The sequence below is a fragment of the Jatropha curcas genome, chromosome 4, assembly GCF_041381405.1.
Source record: "Jatropha curcas cultivar XTBG-Jc1 chromosome 4, XTBG_Jcur_1.0, whole genome shotgun sequence".
Lineage (NCBI taxonomy): Eukaryota > Viridiplantae > Streptophyta > Magnoliopsida > Malpighiales > Euphorbiaceae > Jatropha > Jatropha curcas.
The window spans coordinates 30,808,872-30,828,482 of NC_143154.1; the positions used below are offsets into that span (position 1 = coordinate 30,808,872).

The window sequence follows — 19,611 nt, forward strand, 5'->3', positions numbered from 1 at the left end:
TTATTTTAATCATTAGCGACAAATGCAAGAAATTAATAATTTTCAAATTAATAAATCTTAAATTTAAAATATAATATAATTTCAAATCAGAGCAATTGAATTGGGCAGGACAATTCATAAAAAATAAATATCTTAAATGCGATCGATCTTATATTCTCAATTTAGATAGTCAAATGTGCATGTAAAGCAATAATAAATAATTTTTGAGACCGTAAAAATTCATTTTGTCGAAGAAATTATCTAAAAAATACTCTAAAGCAATTGACAATAGAGTTTTTTTTCTTTTTTCGAGAATGAATTAACTATAGAGTTATGTCTCAATAAAATATGAAAATCAAATTAGCATAATATTAATTTAAGATATGGATTAGGAATATAGAATTATGTAAGAACTTTTGTAAAAAAAATTATCTTTTATTTTATAAAATTATTAATTTAGCCAATTAGCTAAAGTCAGGATCGTAAAAAATTATTTTTAAGGGTAAGGTTTGTAAAAATTTTACTATACAATACAAGTTAATAATTTATGTGAAAGAGGGAAAAATTTTTTAGATCAGAGAATTTCACTGTAAAACTTTTTACTTGGTAATTATTATTATGTCAGAATTAAAACTTAAAAAAAGGGTTTAGTTTGGCATTTTTGCAAATATACACTTTTAGACCTGAAAAAGAATCTAACGGCTTTTAATCCTTAAAATTTCCTCACGGCCACCATATAAAAAATCAAAGACTTAACTTCGTTTATAACCAAATCTCCCACGAAACTCACTCCCTATCCATCACACTCTCCATAAACAAGACACACAAAGCAGAAATTTTTTCCTCTCTATTTAAAGGTACGCTTTGAAACCCTAGAAATTTAGCTTACTCGTTTATTTCCTTGTTTGAGGATCGTAAACTTTATGGATTGATAATTTTTTTTTTCTTTGGTTTATTCATGGATGCATAGATTTAGTATGTGAGTAGTTGTAGGGAATGGGAAAAGGAAGGCCTAGAGCTGTGGAGAAAGGGGTTCTGGGGCAGAACTTGAGTGTATCATCTCCTGGTTCAGTGCATGTGCCTCCAGCACCTGTTTATTATCCTAGTGAGGAGGAATTTAAGGATCCCTTAGAGTATATTTATAAGATTAGAGCAGAAGCTGAGAAATATGGGATTTGTAAGATTGTGCCACCAAAGAGTTGGTCACCACCATTTGCACTGAATTTGGATGGTTTTAACTTTCCAACTAAAACGCAGGCTATTCATCAGTTGCAGGCTAGGCCTGCTTCGTGTGATTCGAAAACATTTGAGTTGGAGTACAAGAGATTTTTGGAGGATCATTGTGGTAAGAAGTTGAAGAAGAGGGTGATTTTTGAAGGGGAAGAATTGGATTTGTGTAAATTGTTTAATGCTGTTAAGAGGTTTGGTGGGTATGACAAGGTTGTCAAGGAGAAGAAATGGGGGGAGGTTTCTAAGTTTGTGAGGTCAGGGAAGAAAATTTCTGAGTGTGCAAAGCATGTTTTGTGTCAATTGTATTTTGAGCATCTGTATGATTATGAGAAGTATTATAACAGGCTGAATAAGGACGCAACTAAAAGTTGCAAAAGGGGAGTGCAAGAGGATAGGAAGAAGTGTGAAGATAAGGCTGATATTTCAGCCTCAAAAAGAAGAAGAAAAAATGTTGATGGTGAGAAAGTTAAGGTTTACAATAAGGCTGAGAAGGAGAAAGAGGAAGAGCTTGATCAGATATGTGAGCAATGCAGGAGCGGTTTGCATGGGGAGGTGATGCTTTTGTGTGATAGGTGTAATAAGGGATGGCACATTTATTGTCTCTCACCACCATTGAAGCAAATCCCTCCTGGGAATTGGTATTGCTTTGAGTGCTTGAACTCAGATAAAGATAGCTTTGGTTTTGTTCCTGGCAAGCGCTTTACAGTGGAAGCTTTTAGGCGTTTGGCTGATAGGGCCAAGAGGAAATGGTTTGGATCAGGATCTGCTTCACGAGTGCAAATGGAGAAAAAATTTTGGGAGATTGTGGAGGGATCAGCGGGTGAAGTTGAAGTTATGTATGGAAGCGATTTAGATACTTCAATTTATGGGAGTGGCTTTCCACGTGTAAATGATCAGAGACCAGAATCCATTGAGCCTAAGTTATGGGATGAATACTGTAGCAGCCCATGGAATCTCAACAACTTGCCCAAGTTGAAAGGTTCAATGCTTCAAGCTGTTCATCATAATATAACTGGTGTAATGGTGCCCTGGCTGTATATTGGCATGTTATTCTCATCTTTTTGCTGGCATTTTGAAGATCACTGTTTTTACTCTATGAATTATCATCACTGGTATGTGTAATCATCATTCATATACTCTTATTCTGTATCTTTGTATTTTAATTCTTAGAAAAATATATCTTTCTTGACTTGAAATAAGAAATGATAAAAGGATTTATTAAATATAGTGTTGGGTTGAAAAGCAAAATTTTACAGTTAAAGGTAAAGATGCTATCCAAATAACAATTGGACAATGAAATTCGAGAAAAGCTCAACATATAAATTCTGAAGACTCATTGAATTTTTATTCTGAACAAAAAGACCAAAGTGTTAAGAAGAATCACCAATTATTTCTCAAGGATATTCTATGCCATGCAATATTCCATGTTCACCTCTTTGCTTGATCTGCCGTTGCTCGTGTCTACTGTGATCACATTATATTCTAGATGCTTTAGGAATATATTTTTGCACATGAAGTCTAGATTTCTTTTGCTTTTTTTTAGTGAACAAAATATGAAGAACTCTTACCGAGTTTTTCTGCCCCTTATCTTAGTTATACATGCATCTGCATTTTTGGTTCATGTGTGTAAGAGAGAAACTAGCCTCCAAAATTAGATGAATAGATGTTTTGAAGTGGAATAGCAAATCTTTGTTATTTATCACTACAAATATTTGAAAGATACTGCTACTTGATATTGCCAGTAGATTGTACTAGCCTTTTATTGATTACTTATAGAAGCTTTCTTTTTTAGAATTGCTGTTAATAAAAATGGTTGGCATAATCGAATAGATGTCTTCCATATAAATATTATTTTCTACTGTGTTTATATATGTATTTTATTTGTCCATTAGTTGTTTCTCATAAAAAGAAGGAATTTGTGAAAGCAAACATAATTAAAGAAATAATGTACTTGACCACGTGCAAGAAGAATGGACATTATGTTAACTTGCAAATCAGTGATTATGAGGGTTGGTTCTGTATTGCTTTTGCATATGAAAGATGTTGGCACATTAGCAAAATATGAACTATGTACTTGTATTGTTTTTTTAAGGATGTTCTGTGCTTGTTGGATGGTCATGAGTCATGACTGATTGGAGCATGGGTTTTGGGAAACAAAAATTGTACATTAGCATCTTTGCTGCCAAAATAGTTGTGCTAAAAAATCTGTTTTCTATGTGTGCCATGGACCACGGCTTTCCATGTTATTGATTGAAGCTGATGTACTACAATGGTGAAAAGAGAGTTTTTTCTTTTAGTGTTGTGCTTCTGAACTCTGAGCACATTATGCTTCAGATGTTTGGGCTCATGTATATAAGCTAGTGAATTAGATTTATTATCTACTTTGAATCTGCATTTTTAAACTTTGAGGAATTAGTGTCAGTAGTGTTCTTAGGAACTCCTATATAGCCTGGTAAGAATTACGAGAGAATGGCAACTTAATCAAGAAGTTTCAGATATTGAAGTCTGTATTTGTTTAAGCTTCTAACAGATTTTTTTTTTTTTGGTCAATTTTCATTGAACAGGTTGATTTTGTTTCTGAAAATCCAAAGGCTTATTATCGGACTGTTCAAATCTTGGTCCTTCATTTAAATATGCATTATAGCACTTTTGATTAAACAATTGTCATTTTGCAATTTTTAATGAATAATATTTCTCCTCTTCTATGGTTGTATGGTTTGGATCGGTGATTTTCCTGTATCTGCAAATAAAAACTGGGCAGATCTTTACTCGGTGTAGAGCACAAACCTTAAATGACTTATTGGCAGATTAATAGATCATTTTGGAATGGCATATACGTCACGCATCTTTCTTGCTTTATAGTTTATAATCTACATATTGGTTTATCAAAGTCCATGCCATTAATTCTTTTGTTCTCAGGGGAGAGCCAAAATGCTGGTATAGTGTACCTGGTCATGAAGTCAATGCTTTTGAGAAGGTAGCTATTTTCCCTTCATGCGCTTTGGTATCTTTTTGTATCTCTATCATGATATCACTGTTGCTTGTTGTTTCTTCCTACTCTTGTTATGTCTGTGGATTTCATTCTAAGTCAATTAATAATGAAGAAAATTCACCTCATTTAATTCATGTTGATGATATTTTTTGCGTGTATTTTTAATCTGCTTGTTGCAGTGGTATAACTTTTCTGTAGATAGTTGATTTTGTCCTCTTTTCTGTTAGGTGATGCGGAATAGTCTTCCTGATCTTTTTGATGCACAACCAGATTTACTCTTTCAGCTTGTCACCATGCTGAACCCATCTGTCTTGCAAGAAAATGGAGTTCCAGTCTACAGTGTACTGCAGGTTTGATGCTCAAGGATGTGAATTTCATTTTTACTTTTGCTTATGAATGATGTATTCTGTGGAAGTGTATGTATACGACGAGTACAGACTACAGAGAAAGAAATTCACACTGATAATAACTTGACTCAATTAAATTTGTGGCAGTAGGAGGATGTAGACCCTACTGGGTGGCCACTGTAGTTTCAAGTGCAAACTGCTAGATTAAGTCATTTTTCACTTTTTTTATCATTTTAAAACTGGCCTTTTAATGTCTGTTTGGAAGTGCTTTGTTTTTTTTGTCATTGTTCAAGCTTTGTCTCTAAATTCCATTGCTTGCTATTATGATGTTTCTTGTCTGCTTGTCCTTTGCTAGGAGCCTGGAAATTTTGTCATAACCTTCCCCAGGTCTTATCATGGAGGATTCAATTTTGGTATGCCATAATGAAATTAAAATTAATCGATTTTAAAGGACTTATTACAGTTTTATGCAATAATATGCCGACTGCTAATGCAGTTTTGGTGTTCTGTCCTTTCAGGTTTGAATTGTGCAGAGGCTGTTAATTTTGCTCCTGCTGATTGGCTGCCTCATGGTGGGTTTGGAGCAGATCGATATCAGATGTATCATAAAACTGCTGTTTTATCTCATGAGGAGCTTCTTTGTGTAGTAGCTAAGTTTGTAAGTTACCTTACCTGTTGGACATATTTGTATGTTATCTTCTCACTGTACGTACTTTCTAGTGTGACAAATTATGATGACAAGAAATGTGTATGTTAGCAACTTGCGCTAATGTGACAATTTACTTTCCAATCCAAACAATCAAATTTTAAAATGCTTTCCTAATATTTGTTGGGAGGTAAACCTTTTGATTCCCCTACTTAAAAGACTCTCTAACTGTCAAACTGTTCTTAGTCTCTGTTTAACATTCAAAAGGAGGATGTGGTTATATATTATTTGCCTTAATTCCTTGTCAATCATGTTGCTTCCTCAGCATACGTGTTTTCTTTGTTTTGTGTTGGTTTAAGTGAAGCTCTTCTGAATATTTGACTTCAATTTGGGACTGGTATTCTTGAGTAAAATTCTTTTGGTTATGGTACATTCATGCTAATATTTTGCACTAAGAACCTTAGTTGGTAACTGCTCTGGTGACTGCTTGCTTTTGATGTTGAAATTCTGCAGTCACTTGCATGAAGGTTTTTGTTTTGTTTCAGCAGGGCAACTGTGATGACAAAGTATCACCTTATTTGAAGAAAGAATTGCTGAGGATATATACGAAAGAGAAAAGCAGGCGAGAGAGACTTTGGAGAAGTGGTATAGTCAAATCATCTCCCATGCTTGCTCGAAAATGTCCTGAATACGTTGGTACTGAAGAGGTGATACCGTAATGCACATAATTTATGGCTTTGACTTTATACACTGACTGCTAACATAATTAGTGTTATTCCCGGTGGTTTTCAGGATCCAACATGCATTATTTGCAAGCAGTATCTTTATCTTTCGGCAGTTGTTTGTCATTGTAGGCCATCTGCATATGTCTGCCTGGCGGTATGATAACTCGATAATCACTCATTTTGAAAACATTTCTGTAGTTGTAAATTTATTAGATGATTGCATGCGCTCTTTGTCTTCTTTATCTTTGCTAATGAGAATGCAAACAAGTATTTGTCTTCATATTGAATGTTATATCTAATAACCTTATGCATTGCGAGTTCTTATCGACACATTTCATATTTATTTTTACAACTATCAATTATTGCAAACTGAAATAATGAGCTCATTATACAATATTACAATTCTTCAAATTTATTGACTCTAATATAGAGAGAATATAGAAATGGGATTAAATGCTTGGAGAGGCTTATATTTCAGGCTAGGTTTAATGTTAGGAGGTAAGAGATGCACTCCTTTTTGGCTATTTTGTGGACCGCTTGGAGAGAGCAAAACTTGAGAGCTTGTGAGAACGTAGATTGCCTGTTGAACATTTGTAAATGGAAATGGATGCTTACTCTTTATCTGGACAACCATGAATCTCATGTAGAACATTTTGATTATATTTGTTTATTGTTTTTGTAGATGAGACTTTTAGTTGCAACTCCAAGCATACATTGATAGCACCACCTTTGGCAGGATTATTATTATACCTTGTTTAAAGAAAATTAATTACTGAAAAATAGAGATGGTTTTTTTGGTGTTATACCTATGGTAAATTGTTGTATTTTTTTTCTTGAAGTGGATTAGAAATTCAAAGTGCAAGCTGATACAGACCTAGACATTGCATAACTTATTGAATCTTCAACATTGGGATGTCTTCAATTAGCCATAGGGCTACCAATCTCTCTCCCTCTCTTTTTTTTTTTTTTTTTTTTTTTTTTTTTCTATTGCATTCCTTATAGAAATCAGACTGCTCTAAACAAGTTGTAAACGGGTCATCCAACTTATCGACTGTCACAGTTCTATTTTTTTTTTTTTAAATGGCATTCTGATTATGAAGGTGGTTTTTGTGTAATTGTAAAGTTATTGCACTTGTGACCTGGAGGTCATGGGTTCGAGCTGCGTAAACAGCTTCTTTACAAAAAGTAGGGGAATGCTGCATGTATCAACCCTTCCTAGAGCATACAAATGTGGGATGCTTTGTGCATTGGTTACCCTTGAATGGCATTCTAATTGTATGTCCCTTTGGGATCAGACAAAGGAATTATAATTGTATAATGGCTTCCAAATGTTCGTTTACTAGAATTTGTTCTGCATAATTTGGCTTTCATCCTTTTTTGAAACTTCTAATGATTAGTGTTTTTGTAATGCCTCTCTATAATGACTGGTCTATGTTTGACCCTGATGCAGCATTGGGAGCATATTTGTGAATGCAAATCCAGCAGACTTCGTCTTCTTTATCGTCATACCCTTGCAGAGTTATATGACTTGGTGCTTACAGCAGATAAGTTTGGTTCTGAGGAGAGATCACAGAGTAATAGCTTACAAAGGCAAAGTTCCCGTTCCAATGAAATGAATGTCTTGACCAAGAAGGTTGGTTCTCTTTCTCCGAGTAGTGGACAAATGCGTAATACTCATGCCATTGGCTGGATTAACTTAAAGCCATAAATCACTAGTTTGTTGAATATATAGCATTTGAGCTTCTTTTTCAACCGATGAATTTACTTTCTTGTTTCCTGTTAATGAAAATGTCATCTTCAGGAAGTAAACTCTTATCATCTGGATTTTGTAGGCATAAACAGCTAATTGGATATTCATTCTTTTGTTATCTGAAATTTATTGGTTTGGAGTAACAAAACAAGGTCTGCTTCAATGGTTTAATTGCCATTGAAAATGTCATCTTCAGGAAGTAAACTCTTATCATCTGGATTTTGTAGGCATAAACAGCTAATTGGATATTCATTCTTTTGTTATCTGAAATTTATTGGTTTGGAGTAACAAAACAAGGTCTGCTTCAATGGTTTAATTGCCATCGAATAACTTAATTGACAATGGTAGGAAGTTACTAGATTTAAATATTGTTGCTATTTCATATAAAATTATTGCTTGTGGTGGTCAAACTGAAGCTGGCAGTTGAACTTTTATTATCCATCTCTGAGCGTAGTGATGTTCAAGAAAATTGTCCATCAAATGTTGTGAAAGAGCTGTTTTATTTTCCTACTTTAGATGCTTAAAAAAGTGTCATTCTGCGGCTTCCAGTGTATACTCTCAGACAATATATAGTGTTATTTGGTCAGCGTATAGTTTGTAATATGCTACCGTATTCTTCAATCATAGTTATTAAAGGGCGCGCCTTGGGCACGCCTTACTTAGGGCGCAAAGGCTGGAGTCTTAAACACTAAAAGGCAGGCAACATTGATGAGGCGAGAACTTTTGGGCTTAGGTGCGCGCCTTTGCACATGCGCAAGGCGCGGAAAAGGCGCACCTTTTCTATTTTCTTCCCTGTACTAGCGGCTAGGGTTTCCTTTTATGAGTATATGACCTAGCCGCCTCATCTTTTATATGTTTACGTTAAAATGATAATAATGATAATAATAATAATGGAAGAAAAGAAGAAAAATCAACAGATTGTTTCTTTCATCCATCAAAACTCAGGTATCTGCCTCTTTCTTTCAATCTCTCTTGCTTCTACTCCCTTCTCTAATTCAATATGTTAAAATATAAGGAGTTATGCTGCCAATTTATTTTCTGATTTTGTTAGAATTTCAGCATAGCAACCCTAATGAGTGTGTTTGGCTACTGAGAAAAGGGTAGAAAATTAGAGAAAAGAAAGAGTATAGAAGGAAGAGAGAATTATGGAAGATAGGAAAAATAAAGAAGGAAGAAGAGGCTATACAACTTTTTATATAGATCCTATGCTGCAGCCAATGTAGTTGCAATCATATACAAAACATGTTCAAGAATCGCAATTAAATCCTAAACTCATAATATTTTATAATCAAATCAAAAATTGAAACTGTATTACATTTACAATTATATCATTATATATTTTATATTATTAATGAATTTTTTTTTTTCAAATTTTGAAGTTATTATATATTTTTAATTATTTTTTTATTTTTTGCGCCTCACCTCACTAAGGCTAGCGCCTAGGCTCCAGCGGTCCTTTGCACCTTTAATTACCATGTCTTCAATTAATAGGAGTTAATTGTAGGAGTATATTCTGATGTTGTGAATGTGTGTAGGTCAAAGGTGGCCATGTCAGTCTGGCCCAACTTGCTGAACAATGGCTTTTGCGCTCCAGTAAGGTTTTTCAGAATCCATACTCCGGTGATGCATTTGCTACTCTATTGAAGGAGGCTGAACAATTTCTCTGGGCTGGTTCTGAGATGGATTCAGTGAGTTTTGAGACATCATCTTATCTTCTGTTTGTACTCTTAGGAATACAGGTTATGACAAAAATGTCCAATTAAATATATTACTTCGTTTGTAATATAGGTGCGGGATATGACAAAGAATTTGACTGTAGCTCATAAATGGGCAGAAGGCATCAGAGATAGCCTTTCTAGAATTGAAAAGTGGTCATGTTGCGGTGAATCTGATTTTGAGAGAGTGCAGATGGAGTATATCAATGAGTTGCTGAGTTTTGATCCTGTGCCCTGTAATGAGCCTGGGCATCTTAGATTGAAGGTTATTATGGTTTTACAAGTAGTTTCTGCCTTGCTTGCTTTTTGGGTGGTTGTCTGCTAATTGAAATGACACCTATGTATTCAATTCATACAGAAGCATGCAGAAGAAGCCAGGCTGTTGATTCAGGAAATTGATTCTGCTCTGTCATCATGCTCAAAAGTATTTCTATACATACAGTTGCACATAATCTTATGTTCAATTTTTGTGATACTGCTGGAATTTCGGTTTTAGATAATGTCATCCATTCTTCATCATTGTCACTCCAGATATCTGATTTGGACTCGCTGTACTCAAGAGCGTGTGATTTCCCAATCTATATAAAAGAAAGTGAGAAATTATTGCGGAAAATTTCACCAGCTAAGGTAAATTTGCTGATGCATTCAGAGTATATTCTTTTTTTTTTTTTTTTTCCTGGTAGACTTTTAAGGGTGCTGCTTGGTTGTTTGGATGGTCCACTGAATGAAATTTCTTTACCCATGTATCTTGGCTTAATTGTTTTTCTTTAATATTTTGAGGTTCTTGTCTAATTGTTTGGAGAACCAATGACTTTAGGTTTGCTTGTCATGTTGAGTGTTGAGTAAGTCAAGCAAAGGTCTGTACGCTGAATCTTTTCATTTTTAGTTAACTAGACTTCTCTTTGTCTGCATTTTGTTGGTTGAGTGAAACTTGCTCTGATGTTCCTTGATTCTTTAGTTCCTAATGGATGATTAAGACGTTGAAATATGGACCTCATGGAATCAATCGTGATAGGGAATTTTTAAAGTATTTAAATCCATCATCACAAAATTTGATTCTATTTGTAGTGTTATGGTGTCTGAAATTGCCTGGGCCATTCTCACATTCCTTGCTTTAATTGTCGCTTCATGATCTGCAATTGGAGTTCTTTTATAGTGAAATTTTGCCCAAAAGTCTTTTTGCATATGTTAGCGAGTTAGAATTTTATGTAGCTATCTTGCTGTTTATTTGTTGCTTATGTGGTTACCCCATCCATTAGGCATGGATAGAGAATGCAAGGAAATGCATTTCAGAAAAATCTTCTGCTGCAGTTGATATTGATTTCCTCTACAAGTTGAAGTCAGAGGTGAATTGAATTTCTTTATTCTGCAAATTGCCATGTCTTCCTATCAATTCCTACTCTTGATTTCAATGTTTCCTTTTCTTGTTGAATAGATATCAGAACTTCAAGTTGAGCTTCCTGAAGTGGGAATGCTTTTAGATCTATCAAGACAAGCTGAATTATGCAAGGGTTGCTGTAGCGTAATTTTGAAATCTCCTAGTTGTTTGAAGGTAAGATATACCTTTACTGCCTTTTGTCTCCCTTATTCCAAGTTTCAGAGAGTCCAAGGACAAAGTTTTAGAATTTTGAGTGATTCAGGATGTTGAAGTGCTACTTCAAGAATGGGGTAAATTTACTGTTAAAGTACCAGAGTTGATGCTTCTGAAGCAGTACCACCTTGATGCTGTTTCATGGATTGCTCGCTATGATGATCTTTTGGTTAATGCTCATGAACGAGAAGAACAAGATATTGTGGTTAATGAGTTAAAATGCCTTCTGAAAGATGGAGCGTCCTTGAAAATTCAAGGTTTTGAATATTCAGATCCCTTGTTGTTACTTTCTGGCACTTATTACTGGTGTCTGTTATTACAGTTTTGCCATATTGATGTTTGGTTCATTTCTTTGAACAGTTGATAAGCTGTCTGTTCTTGAGGTTGAGTTGAAGAAGGCTTGTTGCAGGCAAAAAGCTATGAAGGTATTAGTTACTCTTTTCATTTCTCTTTTGCTTAAATTTTTCTGAGGAATGGCAATGGCATTTAGCGTGTCAACATGTATTTTTTATGCTATTAGTTTCTTTTCTTCTGATGTCAGTGCCCATTTCTGTTTACAAATTTCAACGGCTTTGAGTGGCTATTGGATGATGAATAGGAACACTTCAATAACAATGGGTGTGATAAGTAGAGGAAACATCCATGATCATTCTGCATTCATTACTAATTAATTTTGGGAACTTGATATGCAGGCACATGAATCCAAAATGCCCTTGGACTTCATTCAGCAACTTATGATGGATGCTACTGTGTACGCTTCTTCCCTTGATGCTGTTGAATACCTGACGATTGGAGAGAGATTTATTGTGTTTGATTTTGATTGCATATATGGCGTTTGTTTTTTCCTCTCAGGCTACAGATTGAGAATGAGAAGTTATTTGTTGATATATCTGGAGTTCTTGCAACTGCTTTGTCTTGGGAAGAAAGAGCAGTAAAAGTTCTTGAACACAAAGCTCAAATGTCTGACTTTGAGGACATTATAAGGTTTTGAGCATTCTTACTATTCTCTATTCTTTGACTTATTTGAGGTTTACCTTGTTTGATTTGTCTTTTATTATTACTAATTATTATAATCTTCGAGCTTTAATATTCTAGGAGTGCAGCAGACATATCTGTTATTCTACCTAGTTTAGAAGATGTCAAAGATGCTGTAGTAGTGGCCAAGTGCTGGTTAAAGAATTCTGAGGCATTTTTAAGGTCTTCTTCCGTGGAATCTGGCTATTGTTCTCTACTTAAACTGGAGGCCCTGAAGGTTTGTCATCTCTAGAATGTACTATGTCTACTAAGCATTGATATTAAATTTGACATTATTATTAAAAAAAGAATTTAATGAATATCATGCAGGAGTTAATTTTGCAGTCAAAGTTACTTAAAATAACTTTAGCTGAACAGAGGATGCTTGAAATGGTTTTAAAGAATTGTGAGGAATGGGAGCAGGTTGCTTCCTCTGCATTGCAAGATGCTGGGTGCATATTGGGTACAAGTTTTGTTGGTGATGGAAAGACCATTGATCTTACTGCAAGAATTGGACATTTGGTTGCTCAAATGGAGTCCATCATAAAAGCTGGTATCTCTCTTGGTTTTGACTTTCTTGGGCTTCCAGAACTTCAGAATGCTTGTTCTGTGCTGCAATGGTGTAGTAGGGCCCTTTCTTTCTACTATGCTGCTCCTTCTTTAGAGGTCAGGAATTTCATCTGTATTAATGTTGTAACCTTTCCCCTTAAAATTTTAATATCTGATTACATAAAAAAGCATGGACCTTTCCCTAAGCAACTGCTTCTTTTTAAAACGAGTTATTCAAATAAGCAATTTGCACTTGATTTGGTTTTTACAACTTTCCTCTGAAACTTCCAAAGCAAGGAGCCCTTTGCACTGGGATTCCCCACCTCCTTATGCTTTGAGTTGTTTTGACTTGTTTGATTGAAGCTTATAACACTTGATTCTACTTGTTATTTTTACTGAAGGACGTTGAGAGCTTAATGGAGACTTCAGAAAAACTTTCTGTTGCATGTACCTGTAGTTCTCTGTGGAGCTCTTTAATTGATGGGGTTAAATGGCTAAGGAAAGCCTTGGAGGTAATTTCTTTGCCTAGTAATTTTCAAAGATGCAAGTTGAGTGAGGCCGAAGAAGTTCTTGTGAAATCTGAGGTACTTTATTGCTAGCTTTTTGCTTCACCTATTTGTGCACTCTACAGCTTTTACTTAAATTATCCAATTGCCAAGTATCAATTGCTCCTTTGAAATTATCCAATTGCAGAGAATCAATGTCTCCTTTCCCATTGTGGTTGATCAACTTGTAAATGCTATTGAGAAACACAAGTGAGTCTTCTTTTGTATCCATTCAATTTCCTTATCTTTTGATTTCTTTTGTCTTACCTTAACTGATATTTATTCTGCAAATTTGTGGTAGTTGATACAATGAATTAATTTGGTCAATTTTCTTTTACCCCTAATAAAAGATATTGCATAAAGAGCATCTACATAATCTCGATTATTGGACCATTACACACCACATTTAGTATCTTATCCCAAATAAATCTCTTAGGATCCTTTTTAGTGAACTTATTGGACAAATTAAGGAAGTTCAAATTTTTTAACACAGGCTTATATAAAAAGAATGCTATAAATATTCCAAAAAGAGCTAACCTGACTGAAAAAATGGCATTTGTTACAAATTCATATCAATCCACAGACTCACTTTGATTTGGTGCAAAAGATAAATTTTTGACAATATGCAACTGCATTCCTTTTTCATTGAATTGATTGAAGGGAATTCTTATGGCTCCAATAAACAAAGTAAATAGTACCAAAACAGTGATTTTGCATTAATTTTCTACAGATGTACACATGCTGTCATGTCTTTTGTATTTCTTCTGTAAAAGACAAGCCCTGGTCTCCAATGTAATTGTTTGAGGGCCCATCCCCTCCCCCCTCCTCCCCTTCTCTCTCTCTCCCAGAAGTTATGATACATTAATGACTCTCATTTTTTCTTATCCCCTCTTTATTTTATTTTTACGAGGTTGCTATCATTGAATTGGAGAAAAGCAATAATCATAAGAAATTGCTTCTTACATGTTTTCAAGTTAGAACATTAGAACTATTGTGTGGGCCATTACTTTGTGGTTGTTAATTTGATATTTGTATATTCTGGCTTTTTGATTTGTATTCCTTGATTTCCTTGCTGCTGATACTTGATTGTTCCTCATTATGGCTGCAAATATAGGTTGTGGCGAGAACAAGTAGACCAATTTTTCCATCTTAATTTTGAGGAACGTTCTTGGTCTCAAATTCTAAAACTTAAGGTATGGTCTATTGCATTGCACTGATTCTTTGATTTTTCACTATTCTCTTTTCATAAATCTGCTTAGCTTTGAACTTAAGGTGGCAACTCTTAATATTACAGCTCTAGCTTTAGTGCCTTGAGTGTTAAAAGCAATTGCTGGTAATTGCAATGCAGATGAACAGGAGCTTTGAGTGAGGATACTCTTTTCCTCTGTGTGTCTCATTAAAAATTTATCCATGCTAATATCCATTCATAATTCCAAAACAATTAGGACAATGTACTTTTTTTTTTTCTTTTTGTAATTGCTCAAACTTGACGCTACAAAGCTCAGTGTTTGTGACGTTCCAGGATCAATGTGCACACACTGATTCTAGAATTAGGATTTATTATAGTTATCACCCTTTTCTTTTATGTGATAGAATTTAAGAAGGATTAGATATGTGGAGGCCTGGTGTTTGCTACATCAACATGTCAAATAATATAATCAGCTTAATGCTTTAGGATTTTAAGCTGATTGAGTTGTGTTTGTTTTGCGTTCATTTCATGCTTGGAAATTTCAAATCATCTTTTTGGGTATTATCTGATGTGTTATTGACATGTACCCTTTACTACTAAGTATAATACGAAAGTGATTGTATCAAATTCAGGAACTTGGGGAAGCTTCTGCATTTGCTTGTTCTGAACTAGATATGATTTTATCTGAAGTTGAAAAGGTTGAAAAATGGAAGCAACGTCTCGTGGAAACTGTAGGAATTCTTGTAGATGATCAGAATCCTTTACTAGGTTCATTGCAAAAGGTTATGAACAAATATTCATGTTTAATTTTTGTTTCTAGTGTGCTTTGTCACCATATTAGCTGATATTTGAATCTTATGATATTGTACAGATCAAACAGTCTCTAGACACATCATGTTACATCCTTGGCAAATTACAGAACTTTAAAGCAAGAAAGTTGTTCATGTGCTGCTCCAGTTATCATGAAGATCAGGAGTTCTTAAATTGTTCAGCATGCAAAGACTGGTAAGATATTTTTGGCTGTGTTTAAGAGCATTTGCCATTTGCCAATAAGGCATAGATTGCTTGGTCTCCCGTCTTCTGCTTGATGTGGGGTTTCTCGAGCTTTAGTCTTCCCATCTACCAATCAATGGTGGAATTTTTGGGCAGCGTGGTGTTTAGAAAAGGACAAGGCAGATAGACTAGCCCATTGTGTTGACCAGGAACATTGGACTTCTAGACAGTTATAGAAAAACGTTTTCTGTTTCTTTAATAGATCAATGGCAGGTTGTCAATTGACATGTAGTAACCTTTCTCTTAGTTGGATACATAATGCACATTCAAGAACTGTGATATTATTTTTGCTCCTTACATAGAGAATAATTGAAGTCAATTTTTTTTCATATGACATATGGTCCGGTTGTCATCTGCTTTCATGTTTGCATATTGTGATGATGCTTTTTGGCGTTGACTTAGAGGATTTGTTACATGCTTTATTAAATATCTTGAACAGCTATCACTTGCAATGCCTAGAGCCAGCATCACTTGAGAAGAATAATGTAGAATTCTATATTTGTCCTTATTGCTGTTGCCTTGAGGATCCATCAATGGTTCAAAATGAAGTTCTTTTTCTGGTATGCATTTGTCTATCTACTTATTCCTTGGGACAATCTCTTATAAGAAGTTTGTGCATGCATCTCACTCTTTATTTTTTTGGTACAGAGATTTGGAGGGAGCCAACCAGAATTAAGCATGCTTATCAAACTTCTATCCGATGCAGAACATTTATCTATAGGGTAATAAGCTGAATTTCTAATGCTTTTTCATGTGAAGCATCCATGGACAGTGTTTATAGTTGATCTTAATTTTGAATGCTGTGAGTTACATTATGGCATTTACTTAAGCTTTATATTTATGATAGTAAACTGAATACTGTGGCAAATATTCTTGGGAGGCTCTTTTTGTAGTTTATGAACTTCTTTTGCATTTTATGTGAAGTAGGCTAGAAAAAACACATGGAATTTCTAAAGGACTTCACGTTTCTCATGATTGATAATATGATGAGTTTTGCTGTTCTTCTTATTGACAATGAAATTCCATGATGTTTTGAATTTTATGATCTGGGGCAAGGTGACTATCTTGTCTAAATCTGCATGAGATGGTAACTGAGCAACTTAGATGCTTTAAATGTTCCAGACTGCCGTATAACAATTCTCCCAAGGAGTATTTGTTATACTTTTGAATGTGAAATTTTCTTCTTAATTTTATTTATTGTATTTGTGATGGTATGATATTTGATCACATAACTGTTGCTTTTTTTCACAGGATTCAAGAAAGAGATGCATTACAGCAGATTGTGGAGCAAGCTCTGGAATGCAAAACATGCTTGAGAGAAATACTGGATTTTGAAGCATCCTATTTGCATGAAGATCTTAACGTTATCTCTAAAAAAATTATTATAGCTTTGAAGGTCCTTGTTTTTCAGTTCTTCACCTGATCTCCTTGTGTTATTTTGCTGAGGATGTCTTTAATATTTCTTCTTATTCTTTTTTATTTATTACTTGCTTATATGAAGCAAGTGGAAAATGTGATAAAAGTTACCAGGTTGTATCCAGTATGTTTGCAATTGAATGTGTTTTTGTTTTGCAGGCCGCACATATGGCTGGTGTATATGAGAAAGAAGTTAACTATGGCCTTGAAATGGCACTAGCAAGAAATTCATGGAGAGTGAAGGCTAAGAGATTATTAGATGGTGCACAGAAACCTGCAATGCAGCAGATTCAGCAGCATACGAAAGAGGTACGTCTTGGTATTTATATTGGCCAGATACACCACTTTAGTTATGTTGAACTGGTACTAAGTCAGTTCTGATATTCACTGACCCTCCTAAGCTGCCCCCAATATCCAATGTATTGTATTTCTATCTATACTATTTCATTCAAAGAACTTGATAATTTGGTTCTTGTGCCCTGTGTTATCTAAGCTTTCTATGGCATAAAACTGATATATTGTGGCAGAATGTGTTTCACTAGGAGGGATTTTATAGATGTAAAATAGGAATTCCATACTTGAAGATGCAAGTATTGAAATTACTGTTTGAAATTCTCACAGGGGCTGGCTTTGAATATACCTCCTGAAGATTACTTCAGACAAAAACTCATAGAATTAAAGCATATTGGCTTGCAGTGGGCAGATCGTGCTGAGAAGGTTCAGAGCACTTTGCTTATAATTTTTGTTGCAAATAATTTTGATTTTGGTATCATTTGAAAAGTTGTCTTTTTGCTTTATGCAGGTTGCCTTGGATTCTGGGAATCTTGGCTTAGATCATGTTTTTGAACTTCTTTCAGAAGGTGAAAATTTGCCTGTTTCCTTAGAGAAGGAATTAAAGGTAACAAATGCTGACCTTACACAAAGAAATGCTTGGGTCCTTGTAAGAGTTTGAATGTGTTATACTGTTTACTGGATTATGCAGTTACTGAAATCTCGTAGTATGCTGTACTGCATCTGTCGAAAGCCATATGATGATAGAGCAAAGGTTACCTGTGATCGATGTGACGAGTGGTATCACATTGATTGCGTTAATATACTCTACCTGCCAAAGATCTATGTATGTGCCGCGTGTGATCCTCAACAAGAGCTGTCGACATCACAGCAAATGGATAATGAGAGGTGAGTTTATCGTTGTTGAATAGTTTCTCCAGACTACTTGTTATAGTCTGCTAATTTCCTAGTTATTGAATGCTTTGACAGGGCGACAAGTTCCAAATTTGTCGAGCCGAAAACACCTTCTCCAACGCACACAATACCAAGAAAGAAGCCAAAGGAAACTGATTATAGTATAGCACAAGAGATGCTTTCAGTTGGAAATAGTAGTAATAGCACATCTAACAGATCAAGTGGAATTGATAGATTGTGGTGGCCAAATAGCAATAATAGCACATCTAACAGATCAAGTGGAATTGATAGATTATGGTGGCGAAACAGAAAGCCTTTCAGAAGGGCGGCAAGAAAGCGAGCTGAGCTTGAAAGTCTGTCTCCATTTTTTCATATACAACAATGAACAAGAAATTGATTAGTTATCAGTCATTTAATTGATTCAATTGATTCCTAGGTTGCATTTGCAATTTTCTGGTTCAATTTCAATAAAATCAAGTTATTATTCATAGAAGCTTCCTTAATTCTTGCATTATCCATTTTGGTTGAGGTAGTCAATTGCCAAATGTTCGTTTGAAATGCTGCCAGAAAAATCTTCTTTTTCCAAATAAATACTAAAATAATAATAATAATAAAAAAATTTCATCTATACAAGTGCGTGCATGGCTCATCATGATGCTTGGAAGTGGAGCATTATGGTGATTATTATTAAGCATGCATGCATATGATTAACCATTTCACGTGTCTATCCTTTGTCTTGTATATGATTAATTATAACATCATTATATATATATATATATATATATATATATATATATATATATATATATATATATATATATATATATACTTAGTGGAGTATTAAGTTGGAGGTTTCAATTTTATTTATTTATTTATTTATTTTTATTTTTATTTTTTTGCTTTTAGTGAGTTCTATTGGCTCTAATAAGCTTTATAATGAATTGTATTCACGCTCTAATGGGCCGTGAATTTTGTTTTTTGACATTGAATGGGCCGTGAATTATTGCTGCTGCGGATTCATTTTATATAATATTGAATGAAAAAAAGATGCGACCGACTGCCTTCTCATCACATCACATGCATTTATAATTACCATATTCTCCTTTGACCATCAACCAGAAAGACCGTGCATCCACCTGCTATTTGACAAGAGTGCCTTTCTTATAAATGAACTAATTACTATAGGGCAACAAAAAAGTAAGTGGCTATTTCACAATTTTCATTTGAAAATGATAGTTTGGTGCTTTCATATTTATCACATACAATCCCCAAATTTATATGTCTAACATTGATTGTGACCTTCTAAAATGCAATGCCAACACACCAAATATATTATTTAAAACAAATAATTGTTTATTAAACTTTATTTAAAAATTAGCCTCATTTATTTAATCACATATTTAAAAAATAAATAATAAATCAAACTGAGTCAAATTAATTTTTGTATATATGAATAAAAAAGGGGTTAATTTGACTTCTTATTTTCTACGCCGCACGTATTAATTTTTGATATTTATACAATTAATTAAATTTAATTTATAAAATATTATTCAATATATAAATACATATTATTTTGAATCTTAATATGTAAATGTATTAATTTCAATGTTGAAAAATGATTCAAATTATATATACTTCTTTTGTTAAAAAGAAAGTTTGAATAGCTTTATTCACTTTTTGGACCA

The 19,611-nt window shown here is 34.2% G+C and overlaps 1 protein-coding gene across 3 annotated transcripts; it reads left to right on the plus strand.

Annotated features, from left to right (window-relative positions):
- Window positions 1-677: 677 nt before the first annotated feature.
- On the plus strand, window positions 678-18,419 carry LOC105645808 (transcription factor jumonji (jmjC) domain-containing protein). 3 transcript variants are annotated; one of them, XM_012231510.4, is made up of 34 exons: window positions 678-836; window positions 950-2,321; window positions 4,129-4,186; window positions 4,429-4,551; window positions 4,904-4,961; window positions 5,067-5,206; window positions 5,740-5,901; window positions 5,987-6,073; window positions 7,370-7,552; window positions 9,205-9,357; window positions 9,458-9,649; window positions 9,743-9,808; window positions 9,916-10,011; window positions 10,644-10,730; window positions 10,820-10,936; window positions 11,025-11,232; window positions 11,336-11,400; window positions 11,668-11,726; window positions 11,828-11,959; window positions 12,071-12,227; window positions 12,320-12,655; window positions 12,940-13,122; window positions 13,232-13,293; window positions 14,198-14,276; window positions 14,905-15,054; window positions 15,144-15,277; window positions 15,765-15,885; window positions 15,974-16,047; window positions 16,577-16,721; window positions 16,901-17,050; window positions 17,363-17,458; window positions 17,544-17,639; window positions 17,724-17,920; window positions 18,002-18,419. In XM_012231510.4, the coding sequence occupies exons 2-34, from the start codon at window positions 976-978 to the stop codon at window positions 18,309-18,311; spliced, it is 5,622 nt and encodes a 1,873-aa protein (XP_012086900.1). In that variant the 5' UTR covers window positions 678-836; window positions 950-975; the 3' UTR covers window positions 18,312-18,419. The 3 variants fall into 3 exon arrangements, with proteins under 3 accessions (XP_012086900.1, XP_012086902.1, XP_020539528.1); XM_012231512.4 differs by having other exon boundaries at window positions 5,743-5,901; XM_020683869.3 differs by having other exon boundaries at window positions 741-2,321.
- Window positions 18,420-19,611: the final 1,192 nt, after the last annotated feature.